At 46.7% G+C, this 14,918-nt stretch overlaps 1 protein-coding gene across 1 annotated transcript in view; it reads left to right on the forward strand.

Moving 5' to 3' along the window:
• Positions 1-10,215: 10,215 nt before the first annotated feature.
• Positions 10,216-14,918, forward strand: part of LOC126355847 (CD151 antigen-like) — a 110,440-nt gene continuing 105,737 nt past the window's right edge. The window contains exon 1 of the mRNA XM_050006312.1: positions 10,216-10,356. Within this exon, the coding sequence (XP_049862269.1) occupies positions 10,315-10,356 (42 nt within the window). The 5' untranslated portion in view covers positions 10,216-10,314. The remainder of the gene's footprint in view (positions 10,357-14,918) is intronic.

The raw sequence follows: 14,918 nt of genomic DNA on the forward strand, positions 1-14,918 counted from the left end.
TCACGCGGTCTGCACGTCCAGCACGAACGCTGGTCCAACTGAGGCGCCAGGTGGAAATGGCATGGCAAGCCGTTCTACAGGACTATATCCAGCATCTCTACGATCGTCTCCATGGGAGAATAGCAGCCTGCATTGCTGCGAAAGGTGGATATACACTGTACTAGTGCCGACATTGTGCATGCTCTGTTGCCTGTGTCTATGTGCCTGTGGTTCTGTCAGTGTGATCATGTGATGTATCTGACCCCAGGAATGTGTCAATAAAGTTTCCCCTTCCTGGGACAATGAATTCACGGTGTTCTTATTTCAATTTCCAGGAGTGTATATACTCACATATGAAATTTGTTGTCAACAATCCGAAAGAATTCGAAAGTAATAGCAGTGTACATGGCTACAACACTAGGAGAAAGGATGATCTTCACTACTCGCTGTTAAATCTAACGTTGGCTCAGAAGGGGATAAATTATGCTGCCACAAAAGTCTTTGGTCACTTACCTAATAGCATCAAAAGTGTGACAGACAGCCATATAGTATTTAAAAGAAAATTAAAAGAATTTCTTAATGGCAACTCCGACTTCTCAATAGATGAATTTTTGGATATAGTAAGTTATTTTGTGTAATGTAATATCTTGGATAGACACCTTTTACTAAACTGAAATGTTCCACATCATTACGAAGTGTCGTATTCATGATCTATGGAACAAGTACTAATCTAATCTAATCTGTCCTGCAGGTACGCTATCTTTCGGAAGTGTGTCGGAAGTGACGGAAACTTTGCGCGCTCACTCAGTTGACTTCAGATAGTACATAGGTAACGTTTCACATTCGTAGCATTGTTTTCGGCTGAGAAAAAAATTGCGGTGCATTACTTCCTAGGCAACCCTCGTAATTAGATAATATTTTAGTATTGATAATCTCTCTTTTAGGTTGATTTTATTGAGTTTTTAGACTTTTCCTTTAATAATTACTGCTAGAAGTTCAGTTTATTTAACGTAATATTATTCTAATTTCTTCATTTTCATTGTTTTTATTTTAATAATTATGTTATATTGTTCTTTTTGTTCTACCAATGAGGTACAGCGTTATTTAGTGAAAAAGCGAAGGAATGCTTGTACTGTTTGTAAGGTGCCAAGACATGGGCACTTACACGTTAGTTTACCAACATTAGCATTAATAACAAAGGGACTGGCAAGGGTATCAGATCATGACTCTATTTAATTATGGTAGGCCGGTGTGGCCGGGCGGTTCTAGGCGCTTCAGTCTGGAAACACGCGACCGCTACGGTCGCAGGTTCGAATCCAGCCTCGGGCATGGATATGTGTGATATTCTTAGGTTAGTTAAGTAGTTCTAAGTTCTAGGGGACTGATGACCTCAGACGTTAAGTCCCATAGTGCTCAGAGCGATTCTATTGAATTATGATAAATATGGGGCACTCTCGAGCAATATTCCCTGCATGTCTGCATGATTGAGCCACTAACTTAAAGCGTTGTGAAAAGTGTAGGCACTTGAGAATTGCGGAATATAAAGTCTGCAGACGGACGTAGCTCGCCGGGCCGCCGTGGGCGGCAGGTAGCGGCCACCGGAAACGCGGGACAATGCGGCGCTTTTGGGAGTAGCCCGGCATCCGGAGCTACCTGTGCTGGGCAACACGTGGCGAAGACGGGAATTTCGTTTGCCTAGGGGCGCTATGACGTACTCTATCATTGGGTAGATCTCAGAGATGCCGTTGGAGGGATTTCGGCGATGACAGAGCGTCCGACATTGGCCGAAACTGCGTATTCTTCCGCCGCGTTTTCGTACACGTTAGAGACGGGAGAATTGTGGAGAGAGTGGACTTGGCCTTGAGCCATCGAGCGGTACGGACTTGACGTCTTGGCCATCGTCTTCGAAGGGAGATATACGGTCTGTATCGCAGCACTGCACCAATGCGTGTTCCGTGCAGAGTTCTGCGGTTAGAGCTCTTTGTATGCTCAGAAGCGAGATGTTCACGAACGCTTAACCACTTCCGACAACGTATCTAATATTATTGATCTCGTAATTATCCTTGCGAGGTGCCGAGTATTTGTCAACGTAGCTGCCGGTAATAGGGGCGCGTAATTGCAAATTGTTAATGTTCCATACTCAGGAATGTGTGGGTGGACAAAGAAATTCACATTTATTTTTCTAAATTTTGTCAGTTGTGGGGGATATCAAATTTAAATGCCAGTATTACAGTCGAATTATCGACTTCATCGTAGCTGCCATTTACCCTGTCCCAGTAAGCTTTACATGTACTCTAGCCACTGCACAGCATGTCCAGACGGGTGGGAAAGAAGATTTGCGGTATTCGACGTCAGCGACGGACAAATAAGCTTACATTTTTACGCGGTTAGCTGTAAAACGTCTCTCGGAGGTCTCCCTTTTTTTCCCAGCACGGCTGAGAATCTTCTGCGGGACTGCCTCTAATCCGGCAGAAACTCTCTCTTTTACGACGGAAGGCGAGGAGGAGTGAGTTCTTTGTGGCCGGGAAACGGCCGGTGGAAAGCTAGCTCCGCGCGGCGCATTTCGCAACGGGCGGTAAAAACGGCAGCGGTCGCGAGCGTCACCGCAGAACACTGGATGCGGGGCTGGCGAGGTCCACCACAAAGCCAGCCGCGGTTGCACAGCCTCCCAGCTGGCCAGCGCGGTCTCCTCTTTCACGCCATAACAGCATATCTGGAGCCGCAGATAAGAAACGCTTCCCCTACATCTGCAGTCCGAGCTCTGGTTTGATACAACACTTGATGCCAGTCTATTCTCTGCGAGCCTCTTCACCTCTACATCTACATGGCTACTTTCCAAATCATGCCTAAGTGCCAGGCAGGGCGTACATCGAACCACCTTCACGCTAATCCTGTGCCGTTCCTCTCTAGAGCAGCGCGTGGAAAAGACGAACACACACGTCTTTCCGTGCGCGCTCTAATTTCCCTTATTACACTACTGGCCATTAAAATTGCTACACCACGAAGATGACGTGCGAAATTTAACCGACAGGAAGAAGATGCTGTGATATGCAAATGATTAGCTTTTCAGAGCATTCACACAAGGTTGGCGCCGGTGGCGACACCTAGAACGTGCTGACACGAGGAAGTTTTCAACCGATTTCTCGTACAGTAACAGCAGTTGACCGGCGTTGCCTGGTGAAACGTTGTTGGTATGCCTCGTGAAAGGAGGAGAAAGGCGTAACATGACGTGTCCGATTTTGATAAAGGTCGGATTGTATCCTGTCGCGATTGCGGTTCATCGTATCACGACATTGCTGCTCGCGTTGGTCGAGATCCAATGACTGTTAGCAGAATATGGAATCGGTGGGTTTAGGAGGATAATATGGAACGATATGGATTGCTCCTATTGATTTTCTTGACTATTGGTGTGACCTGCGCAACTTTCCGGTCTTTGACTACCCTGTTGCACACTTATCTAGCCCACATGTTTCCAAACTGCTGCAGTGCGAAAACGGCACTGCTCCGGACAGAGATTCCCATTCAAAATACTGCGTACTCACTCCGCTCCACAAGTCCCAGAAGCCCGCAACGGGAATTTCGTAACTATTTCGTAACTATTTAAATAGTCAGCTTCAATTAAGCGCAGGCTGAAGAAGTCTGTAATGTCTCACATAAAAAGCACCGGAAATTACCTCGCAAATGATTATGGATTGTGCTAAACAGTTTGGAGAGTCGTGAGATAGAAAATATGAAGCAGTTGCGGCGAGTGTCGACTCGACATATCTACATTCATTTCATCATGCCTTTGTCTCCCTCTACAATTCTTACGCCCCACCCCCACACTTCCCTCCATTTGACCCCGCTGCTCGGTCAGTGTGTAAGTCTACTCGAACATTTACGACGGTTTATCTTTATTGACCTCATTTGCGCTGAGACGGTATTCCCCGTGTGGGGCCGCAGTTGGATCATAATGCATCGGGGAAGATCGCAGAACTTTATAGTTACGTTAACCTGGCGTCTTCACTTCAAATAGTTTGTCGCAGGGCAGTCATAGGCAAGGCGTCGATTTTTGGTCAGCTACTATAGCCTGAAAGGGACTGCTGCCATACGTCCTTAGGCATATTATTTTGTGACATATTCCAGATGCCCAGGGGATGCTACTTATTTTAATCAAGACGTTGGAGATAGTTAAAAACAAAATCATGATCACAAAGTCATGAGCTCACAACGATCAGTGACCTACATTCCACATACAAGATAATCCACATATTTTACAAGAGTACTTTTCATCTACAATGAGCATTAGTGATGGGGAGAACAGAATGAAAACAATCGTTTCAGACTTTTTTTACAATTTTACACATTTGTTGGACAATTATCGATTCATTTTTCTGCTGAACCATTTATTCGTCCTTTCAACTGAAACCACTCCTTAGTGTTTTAGTGAACTCAGATATACACCCATTCGTCTCAGCAAAACCAGTCTGTTGTACTTTCATTAACTGAACTGAAATAGTGGTACAGGAGGGGTTAGGGGTAGCTCTTGAAAACATGGTTCAGATGGCTCTGAGCACTATGGAACTTTTTTAACATCTGAGGTCATCAGTCCCCTAGAACTTAGAACTAGTTACACCTAAGGATATCACACACGCCCATGCCTGAGGCAGGATTCGAACCTGCGACCGTAGCGGTCGCGCGGTTCTAGACCGAAGCGCCTAGAGCCGCTCGGCCCGCAGGGTAGCTCTATCGACAGGAATACGCGAAGGCATCACAGAAGGGAACGACAAACTTAAAATGTGCATTGCACATGTACATTTAACTGGATACTAAAAACTGGACTAATTCTTCTTTTCATAGTTTAAAATTGATTCATATACTGCTGTGGATCAAGTTGTCTCATTTGCATTTAACATGTCACTAACTAAGCTAGTGTATCGTTGGGGTTAGAAATTTGTGCATAAGAGTTCCCTTGGGGATACGTGAAGAAGAAACAAGCACTACCAAATTTTAGCTAGTTACTGTATTCCGCTTTACTGAAAAGGTGTGATGACGCCCATTAAATAAAAATCATTCGACTCTAGTCTTTAAACACACATCGAACCACTTATTTGGGTGAAAAGTACATATATTGGGCAATAAAGTTACTTACGTACAAATCAAACTTATGCATACAAACGTGTTTACATTTTATTGCCTTTTAAAAGTAACAGGTGTAGTACACTAAAAGGGGATAAAGAAAGACGACGCATCACGGAGGAATTATTCGAATGGCAGATAAATCGGTAGATGCGATTTGCATGTATCGACAAAAATTATAACTGGATGATTTTTTCAAGAGAAAGAGCTTCATAGATGGAGCAAGTCAATGACTCGTGGACGCACGTCCGGCCCTTATGCAAGGAACTACACAACTGGCCATTAGAATTGCTACACCAAGAAGAAATGCACATGATAAACGGGTATTCATTGGACAAATATATTATACTAGAACTGACATGTGACTGCATTTTCACGCAGTTTGAGTGCATAGATCCTGAAAAATCAGTACCCAGAACAACCACCTCTGGCCGTAATAACGGCCTTGATACGCCTAGGCATTGAGTCAAACAGAGCTTGGATGGCTTGTACAGGTACAGCTGCCCATGCAGCTTCAACACGGTACCACAGTTCATCAAGAGTAGAGATTGGCGTATTGTGACGAGCCAGTTGATTGGCCACCATTGCCCAGACGTTTTCATTTTTTGAGAGATCTGGAGAATGTGCTGGCCAGGGCAACAGTCGAACATTCTCTGTATCCAGAGAGGCCCGTACAGGACCTGCAACATGCGGTCGTGCATTATCCTGCTGAAATGTAGGGTCGTAACACATCTGAAATGTAACGTCCACTGTTCAAAGTGCCGTCAATGCCAACAAGAGGTGACCGAGACGTGTAACCAATGGCACCCCATACCATCACGCCGGGTGATACGCCAGTATGGCGATGACGAATACACGCTACCAATGTGCGTTCACCACGATGTCTCTAAATACGGATGCGACCATCATGATGCTGTAAACAGAACCTGGATTCAAGCGTAAAAATGACGTTTTGCCATTCGTGCACCCAGGTTCGTCGTTGAGTACACCATCGCAGGCGTTCCTGCCTGTGATGCAGCGTCAAGGGTAACCGCAGCCACGGTCTCCGAGCTGACAGTCCGTGCTGCTGCAAACGGCGTCGAACTGTTCGTGCAGATGGTTGTTGTCTTGCAAACGTCCCCATCTGTTGACTCAGGGATCGAGACGTGGCTGCACGATCCGTTGCAGCCATGCGGATAAGATCCCAGTCATCTCGACTGTTAGTGATACGAGGCCGTTGGGATCCAGCACGGCGTTCCGTATTACCCTCCTGAACCCACCGATTCGATATTCTCCTAAGAGTCATTGGATCTCGACCAACGCGAGTAGCAATCTCGAGATACGATAAGCCGCAGTCGCGATAGGCTACAATCTCACCTTTATCAAAGTCGGAAACGTGATGGTACCCATTTCTCCTCCTTACACGAGGCATCACAACAACGTTTCCCCTGGCAACGCCGGTCAACTGCTGTTTGTGTATGAGACATCGGCTGGATACTTTCCTCATGTCAGCACGTTGTAGGTGTCGCCACCGGCGCCAGCCTTGTGTAGATGTTCTGAAAACCTAAACATTTGCTTACCACAGCATCTTCTTCCTGTCGGTTAAATTTCGCGTCTGTAGCACGTCATCTTCGTGGTGTAGCAATTTTAAAGGCCAGTAGTGTATTAAGCTTGGCACTTATTAATACAGTTGTTGGATGTCCTGCTGAAAGATATCGTGCCAAATTCTGTCCAATTTGCGTGTCAGATCGTAGAAATCCCCAGATGATTGGAGGGCCCTGCCCATAATATTCCATATGTTCTCAATCTGGGCGAGATCCGGCAACATTGGTGGCCAAGGTAGCGTTTGGCAAGCATGCAGAGACGCAATAGAAATTCTCGCCGTGTGCGGGCGGGCTTTACCTTGATGAAATGTAAGCCCAGGACGGGTTGCCACGAAGGGCAACAAAACGGGGCGTAGAATGTCGTCAACGTACCGCTGTGCTGTAAGGATGCCAGCGGACGGCAACTGTTGTCGGGCTGTATGGTCGTCAGGTTGGTATCCACCACTGTCCGGGGTGTCTGCAGCTTCATCAGGGCTCAGTTCGAAGCGGGACTCATCACTGGAGACAGTTCTACTTTAGTGAATGAGATTACAGGCCGAATATGCCCGATACCACTGAAAATGGGTTTGTTGGTGTACAGCGGTCTATGGCATCCGGCACAAGGGGCGCCGTGAACTCAGCTCCGCTTCTGTGAGTCGCCTATTAATGGTCCTTGTGGTCAGTGAAGCGCCAGTTGCTCATCGGATCGATGATGATGATGATGAATTCAGAGCTCTGAGTGACTCTCTGACTACTGCTCGGGCCTCATGTTCTGTCGTCTCTCTAGGTCGACCACTTCCTTCTTGACGCTGTGTTCGGCCATGGTCGACTCACACCGTCGAATAGCGGCATCGCTCCTAGTCAAATATCGAGCGATACGCCGATTAGTTTAATCGCACGTCCTGTCTCAGATGTAAATATCTGTGTATATCGTTCAGGCACCTGTCTACGAGGCATAGCTACTGTCCAGCTGAGTTTATGCCCTGGTATCGACATGTCCCTGGGTCTATTGTCCTTGCCAGCTGCGCGGTGAAACTGTGCTGGAGTATCACACTTTCATCCATCGGCAGCCAAAGTTTACTGTTTAACATTTTCCGTCGATACCTGCCTGGATATCAGTTTGCATAACTTCTTCGTGGCGCGTCGTTGTTTATTCTTTTTTGAAAGTGTATTTAACAGGTATGTAGAAGTGCTATTCACATTCACACATCGGGACTTTCAGAGTTAAGTCTCTTCCTTGTCATCGCTGTGAACAGTCTGTAACCACGTTCACACCCCGCTGGCCCGCTGGGAGAGACAGCCGGAGTCTCCTGGTGTGGGGTTAAATGGTTCAAATGGGTCTGAGCACTATGGTAATTAACATCTGAGGTCATTAGTCCCCTACACTTAGAACTACTTAAACCTAACTTAACCTACGGACATCGCACACATCCATGCCCGAGGCAGGATTCGAACCTGCAACTGTAGCAGCAGCGCGGTTCCCGACTGATGGGCCTAGAACCGCTCGGTCACAGCTACCGGCGGTAAGGGGTCAGTTCAGTTCTTGTGAGGACATATGATGGGGTGCTCCAGCAAAGAAGCAGCGGCATCATCAAAATCCATCTACTGGCAACAGCGCTTGGAGTAATTGGTGGCGTGGTGATCACACGTTTCACGGTCATACATCCTCGTACTGCCCTGTAAGCAGCATCGGCCAGACAGAACAGCAAGGCCTAACCCACGAGTGGTGCTTACGTCCTACGTGTATAGACAAACTATTTTGCCAATGGCTTTGCCGCAGTTGTAACACCGGTTCCCGTCAGATCATCGACGCTAAGCGCAGTCGGGCTGGGCTAGCTCTCGGATGGGTGGCCATCTGGTCTGCCGAGCGCTGTTGGCAAGCGGGGTGCATTCAGCCCTTGTGAGGCAAACTGAGGAGCTAGTTGATTGACAAGTAGCGGCTCCGGTCACGAAATCTGACATACTGCCGGGAGAGCGGTGTGCTGATCACGTGACCCTCCGTGTCAGCTTCCACTGTCGCCTGTGGGATGAGGATGACACGGCGGCCGGTCGGTACCGTTGGGTCTTCATGGCAGTTCCGACAGAGATTAGCTTTCTAGTTAAATGATTTTAATAAGAACGTTCTAATGAATTCATCGAAAAGAGACGGTTGGTTTGTTTGTGGGAGGAGACCAGACAGCGAGGTCATCGTTCTCATCGGATTAGGGAAGGACGGGGAAGGAAGTCGGCCGTGCCCTTTCAAAAGAACCATCCCGGCATTTGCCCGAAGCGATTTAGGGCAATCACGTAAAACCTAAATCAGGATGGCTGGACGCGAGATTGAACCGTTGTCCACCCGAATGCGAGTCCAGTGTGCTAGCCACTGCGCCACCTCGCTCGGTCGAAAAGAGACTTTTTTAACCTTTTGCAAATTCATATTTGACGTCTTGTTTAATTAATAAACAGTATTCAAGTTTGGCGCATAAGCCGTACGACAGTGGCCAATCAGAGCGTAGTATGCTTCCCACGTCAGCTGAAGCAGGAAGTTGCTGAACTTAAGTACCGTACCGAAACCTACACTTGGTCGCAAACACAGATCAATACTTCTGTGCGACGTTAGCTGCCTGCTAAATTGCGCGCACGAAGCGCTACGGGGTGTTACAAAATGTAGGGTCAAACTTTCAGGAAACATTCCTCACACACAAAGAAAGAAAATATGTTATGTGGACATGTGTCCGGAAACGCTTACTTTCCATGTTAGAGCTCACTTTATTACTTCTCTTCAAATCACATTAATCATGGAATGGAAACACACATCAACAGAACGTACCAGCGTGACTTCAAACACTTTGTTACAGGAAATGTTCAAAATGTCCTCCGTTAGCGAGGATACATGCATCCACCCTCCGTCGCACGGAATCCCTGATGCGCTGATGCAGCCCTGGAGGATGGCGTATTGTAGCACAGCCGTCCACAATACGAGCACGAAGAGTCTCTACATTTGGTACCGGTGTTGCGTAGACAAGAGCTTTCAAATACCCCCATAAATGAAAGTCAAGAGGGTTGAGGTCCGGAGAGCGTGGAGGCCACGGAACTGGTCCGCCTCTACCAATCCATCGGTCACCGAATCTGTTGTTGAGAAGCGTACGTACACTTCGACTGAAATGTGCAGGAGCTCCATCGTGCGTGAACCGCATGTTGTGTCGTACTTGTAAAGGCACATGTTCTAGCAGCACAGGTAGAGTATCCCGTACGAAATGATAACGTCCTCCATTGAGTGTAGGTGGAAGAACAAACTAAAATGAGCTCTAACGTGGAAATTAAGCGTTTCCGGACACATGTCCACATAGCATCCTTTCTTTATTTGTGTGTGAGGAATGTTTCCTGAAAGTTTGGCCGTACCTTTTTGTAACGCCCTGTATATGAGCATACAGTGGTGAGGGCTGCAGGAGCCAGAGGCGCTGTGTTGTGACGGGTTGCCGGGTGGACGCCCTCGCGGCCTCTTGCCCGGCTGGCGTCATTTGTTTGGCGTGTCGTGCTGCCGTGCAGCGGATGACGACCGAGCGCCCGCAGTGTGTCACGGGCGGCCGCTACCGAAATAGCGCGCGCGGCGAGCCAGCTACACAGGGGCGCGCACAGCCAGCCGGTCACGTCCACATCCGTCAGGCGAACAGCCATGGCGTGGAGGTCCGACGAGGTCTCCTGGAACCGACTGCAAGTAAGTTGGCTTTCCCTCTGCAGTAAGGCCGTAGGTAACGAAACGGAGCGTCAACAGGACGTCACACCGAGTGGTGAAAGAGAGGTTATGAAATACCGTCCGTAATACAACAAATCTGAATTTTGTTGTTGTTACTGTAGTTGCTGTTGTGACCTTCAGTCCGAAGACTGGTTAGATGCAGCTTCCCACGTCACTATACCTGCAGCCAAATGCTGGGATGGTTCCTGTGAAAGGACACGACCGATTTCCTTCCCCATCTCTGACACAGTTCGAGGTTGTGTTCCGTTTCTCATTACCTCTATGTCGATGGGACGTTAAACCCAATCTTCTACATCTACATCTACATCCATACTCCGCTACCCACCTGACGGTATGTGGTGGAGGGTACTTTGAGTACCTCTATCGGTTCTCTCTTCTATTCCAGTCTCGTATTGTTCGTGGAAAGAAAGACTGTCGGTATGCCTCTGTGTGGGCTCTAAACCCTCTGATTTTATCCTCACGGTCTCTTCGCGAGATACACGTAGGAGGGAGCAATATACTGCTTGACTCCTCGGTGAAGGTATGTTCTCGAAACTTCAGCAAAAGCCCGTACCGAGCTACTGAGCGTCTCTCCTCCAGAGTCTTCCACTGGAGTTTATCTATTATCTCCGTAACGCTTTCGCGATAACTAAATGATCCTGTAACGAAGCGCGCTGCTCTCCGTGGGCCAACAAGTGTACTGTAACCTACTTCCTTTGTTTTCGGATTGCATTTCCTTAGGATTCTTCCAATGAATCTGTCTGGCATGTGCTTCATGCTCTGAGCACTATGGGACTCAACTTCTGAGGTCACTAGTCCAGTAGAACCTAGAACTACTTAAACCTAACCTAAGGACATCACACACATTCGTGCCCGAGGCAAGATTCGAACCTGCCACCGTAGCGGTCTCGCGGTTCCAGACTGCAGCACCTAGAACCGCATGGCCACTTCGGCCTGCTGACGATCAACTTTATATGATTATTCCATTTTATAACACTCCTAATGCCTACTCCCAGATAATTTATGGAATTAACTGCTTCCAGTTGCTGACCTGCTACTTTGTAGCTAAATGATGAAGGATCTTTCTTTGTATGTATTCGCAGCACATTACACTTCTCTACATTGAGATTCAGTTGCCATTCCCTGCACCATGCGTCAATTCGCTGCAGATCCTCCTGCATTTCAGTACAATTTTCCATTGTTACAACCTCTCGATAAATCACAGCATCATCTCTAAAAGGCGTCAGTAAACTTCCGATGTTACCCACAAGGCCATTTATGTATACTGTGAATAGCAACGGTCCTATGACACTCCCCTGCGGCACACCTGAAATCACTCTTACTTCGGAAGACTTCTCTCCATTGAGAATGACATGCTGCGTTCTGTTATCTAGGAACTCCTCAATCCAATCACACAGTTGCTCTGATAGTCTGTATGCTCTTACTTTGTTCATTAAACGACTGTGGGGAACTGTATCGAACGCCTTGCGGAAGTCAAGAAACACGGCAACTACCTGGGAACCCGTGTCTATGGCCCTCTGAGTCTCGTGGACGAATGGCGCGAGCTGGGTTTCACACGATCGTGTTTTTCGAAACCCATGCTGATTCCTACAGAGTAGATTTCTTGTCTCCAACATAGTCATTATGCTCGAACATAATACGCGTTCCAAAGTTCTACAACTGATCGACTTTAGAGATATAGGTATATAGTTCTGCTCATCTGTTCGACGTCCCTTCTTGAAAACGGGATGACCTGTGCCCTTTTCCAATCCTTTAGAACGCTACGCTCTTCTAGAGACCTACGGTACACCACTGCAAGAAGGGGGCAAGTTCCTTCGCGTACTCTGTGTAAAATCGAACTGTTATCCCATCAGGTCCAGCGGCCTTTCCTCTTATTCTTCTTTCCTTTTTCCATTTTCTTCATCTCCGAATAACTCCTTGGACATAGAGCCATTCAAACTTGCTTACTGCATTAACGCCTAACTCTCAGTGTACGATATTTACCACGTACAGCCGGCCGCGGTGGTCTCGCGATTCTAGGCGCGCACTCCGGAACCGTGCTACGGTCGCAGGTTCGAATCCTGCCTCGGGCATGGATGTGTGTGATGTCCTTAGGTTAGTTAGGTTTAAGTAGTTCTAAGTTCTAGGGAACTAATGACCACAGCAGTTGAGTCCCATAGTGCTCAGAGCCATTTGAACCATTTTTTACCCCGTACACTTCCCTCCATTACCAAACTAACTATTTGTTCATGCCTCAGCATGTTTCCTAACAATCAACTCCTTTTTTTAGACAAGTTGTGCCATCAATCTGCTTTTCCCCAGTTTGATTCAGTAGCTCATTAGTTGCTCGAACTACCCGTATAGTCTTTAGCATTCTTCAGTAGCACCACATTTCAAAAGCCTCTATTCTCTTCTTGTCTGTATAGTATCAAAATTAAGGAACTACATCGCTCAACGTAATTAAAGGATCACTTTTTCGAAACCCCATAACTCCCAACGTTACGAAACGTAAGTCTGAAGGTGCATAATACCTCCCACTCTAACGGTGCAAAAGTGTGGCACCCTGCGACGTCACCCTCCGGCTCTAAGACTTTTGAATCAGGAAAGTGCCGACAAATGCGAAAAAGGCCGTGGCTCAGAACTTCGTGTGACGTTAAGTTGGGGTAAAGGTGTGACTTTGGTACCAAACTTCAGCACAATTCTGCCCAAGGCCACCGTGGTCGATGGGGAGGTCGTCACAGCCCCTTTTACCCACATTTCACCGCGTCTTTTGATGCCCCCGCAACTCCGAGCGTTGAAATCACGCGATTTTCTTCTGAGTATCCGAGGGAAGCGTTCCAGACACACCTAAGTTCAGAATCGGCGCGAAAAGGCCTCAGGGGTTGGCATAAAGGTCGTCAGTGAAACCACTCCCTTCCCTGAGGCGTCGATTCGCACACCTTTCGCGGTCGAAAATGTCAGTTCGCAGTGCGATGAGCAACAGGGAGAAGTTCTTGCCAGCCTTTAGACTGCTGACACTCTCGCACTCTTCTTCAAGCCTTTGACGCTCCATTCCGACTGAACGCCATCTGACCCCTCTTGAGGGCAGTACGGCTGCAATTTTTGCTCTAGTGTACAGGTTGGAATCACAAAGGACCGTTCAAAACCACTCGACGGAATCTGAATGTGATCCATGGTAGAAGGTAGCAAAGGGTATTATCTAAGTTTGTTTGTGTGGCCATCCTCCGCAACAAGCATATAAATACTTGGTTTGTAAATCAAACTGCCTTTTCCTGCTGCTAGTTATTTTATTTATCCCATACGCGTTTCGCCTTCTGTTCTAAGGCATCATCAGTGGGATCTATAACGATACAGTTTTGTTAGTTATAGATTATCAAACAGTTCACTTCGCGATGTTTTGTAAAAATGTAGTTACTTACGATTTGCTGATCTGCGTTTCCTCGCATCTGGTCTGGCAGTCGCACTACCACTGTTAGTGCTGTTCTATATTCACATTTTTGTGTTTTCGCCATCCACACACTTCACCACCTTTCCCACTATTTTTTGTGCTGGAAGTGACAGAAGAACGATAGTGAGGAAACGCAGATCAGCAAATCGTAAGTAACTACATTTTTACAAAACATCGCGAAGTGAACTGTTTGATAATCTATAATTAACATAACAGTATCATTATAGATCCCACTGATGATGCCTTAGAACAGGAGAAGGCGAAAGGCGTATGGGATAAATAAAATAACTGTTGTTGTTGTGGTCTTCAGTCCTGAGACTGGTTTGATGCAGCTCTCCATGCTACTCTATCCTGTGCAAGCTTCTTCATCTCCCAGTACCCACTGCAACCTACATCATTCTGAATCTGTTTAGCGTATTCATCTCTTGGTCTCCCTCTACGATTTTTACCCTCCACGCTGCCCTCCAATACTAAATTTGTGATCCCTTGATGCCTCATAACATGTCCTACCAACCGATCCCTTCTTCTGGTCAAGTAGTGCCACAAGCTTCTCTTCTCCCCAATCCTGTTCAATACTTCCTCATTAGTTATGTGATCTACCCATTTAATCTTCAGCATTCTTCTGTAGCACCACATTTCGAAAGCTTCTATTCTCTTCTTGTCCAAACTATTAATCGTCCATGTTTCACTTCCATACATGGCTACACTTCATACAAATACTTTCAGAAATGACTTCCTGACACTTAAATCTAGACTCCATGCTAACAAATTTCTCTCCTTCAGAAACGCTTTCCTTGCCATTGCCAGTCTACATTTTATATCCTCTCTACTTCGACCATCATCAGTTATTTTGCTCCCCAAATAGCAAAACTCCTTTACTACTTTAAGTGTCTCATTTCCTAATCTAATACCCTCAGCATAACCCGACTTAATTCGACTACATTCCATAATCCTCGTTTTGCTTTTGTTGATGTTCATCTTATACCCTCCCTTCAAGACACTGACCATTCCGTTCAACTGCTCTTCCAAGTCATTTGCTGTCTCTGACAGAATTACGATGTCATCGGCGAACCTCAACATTTTTATTTCTTCTCCA

This window comes from Schistocerca gregaria, chromosome 3, assembly GCF_023897955.1.
Source record: "Schistocerca gregaria isolate iqSchGreg1 chromosome 3, iqSchGreg1.2, whole genome shotgun sequence".
Taxonomy (NCBI): domain Eukaryota; kingdom Metazoa; phylum Arthropoda; class Insecta; order Orthoptera; family Acrididae; genus Schistocerca; species Schistocerca gregaria.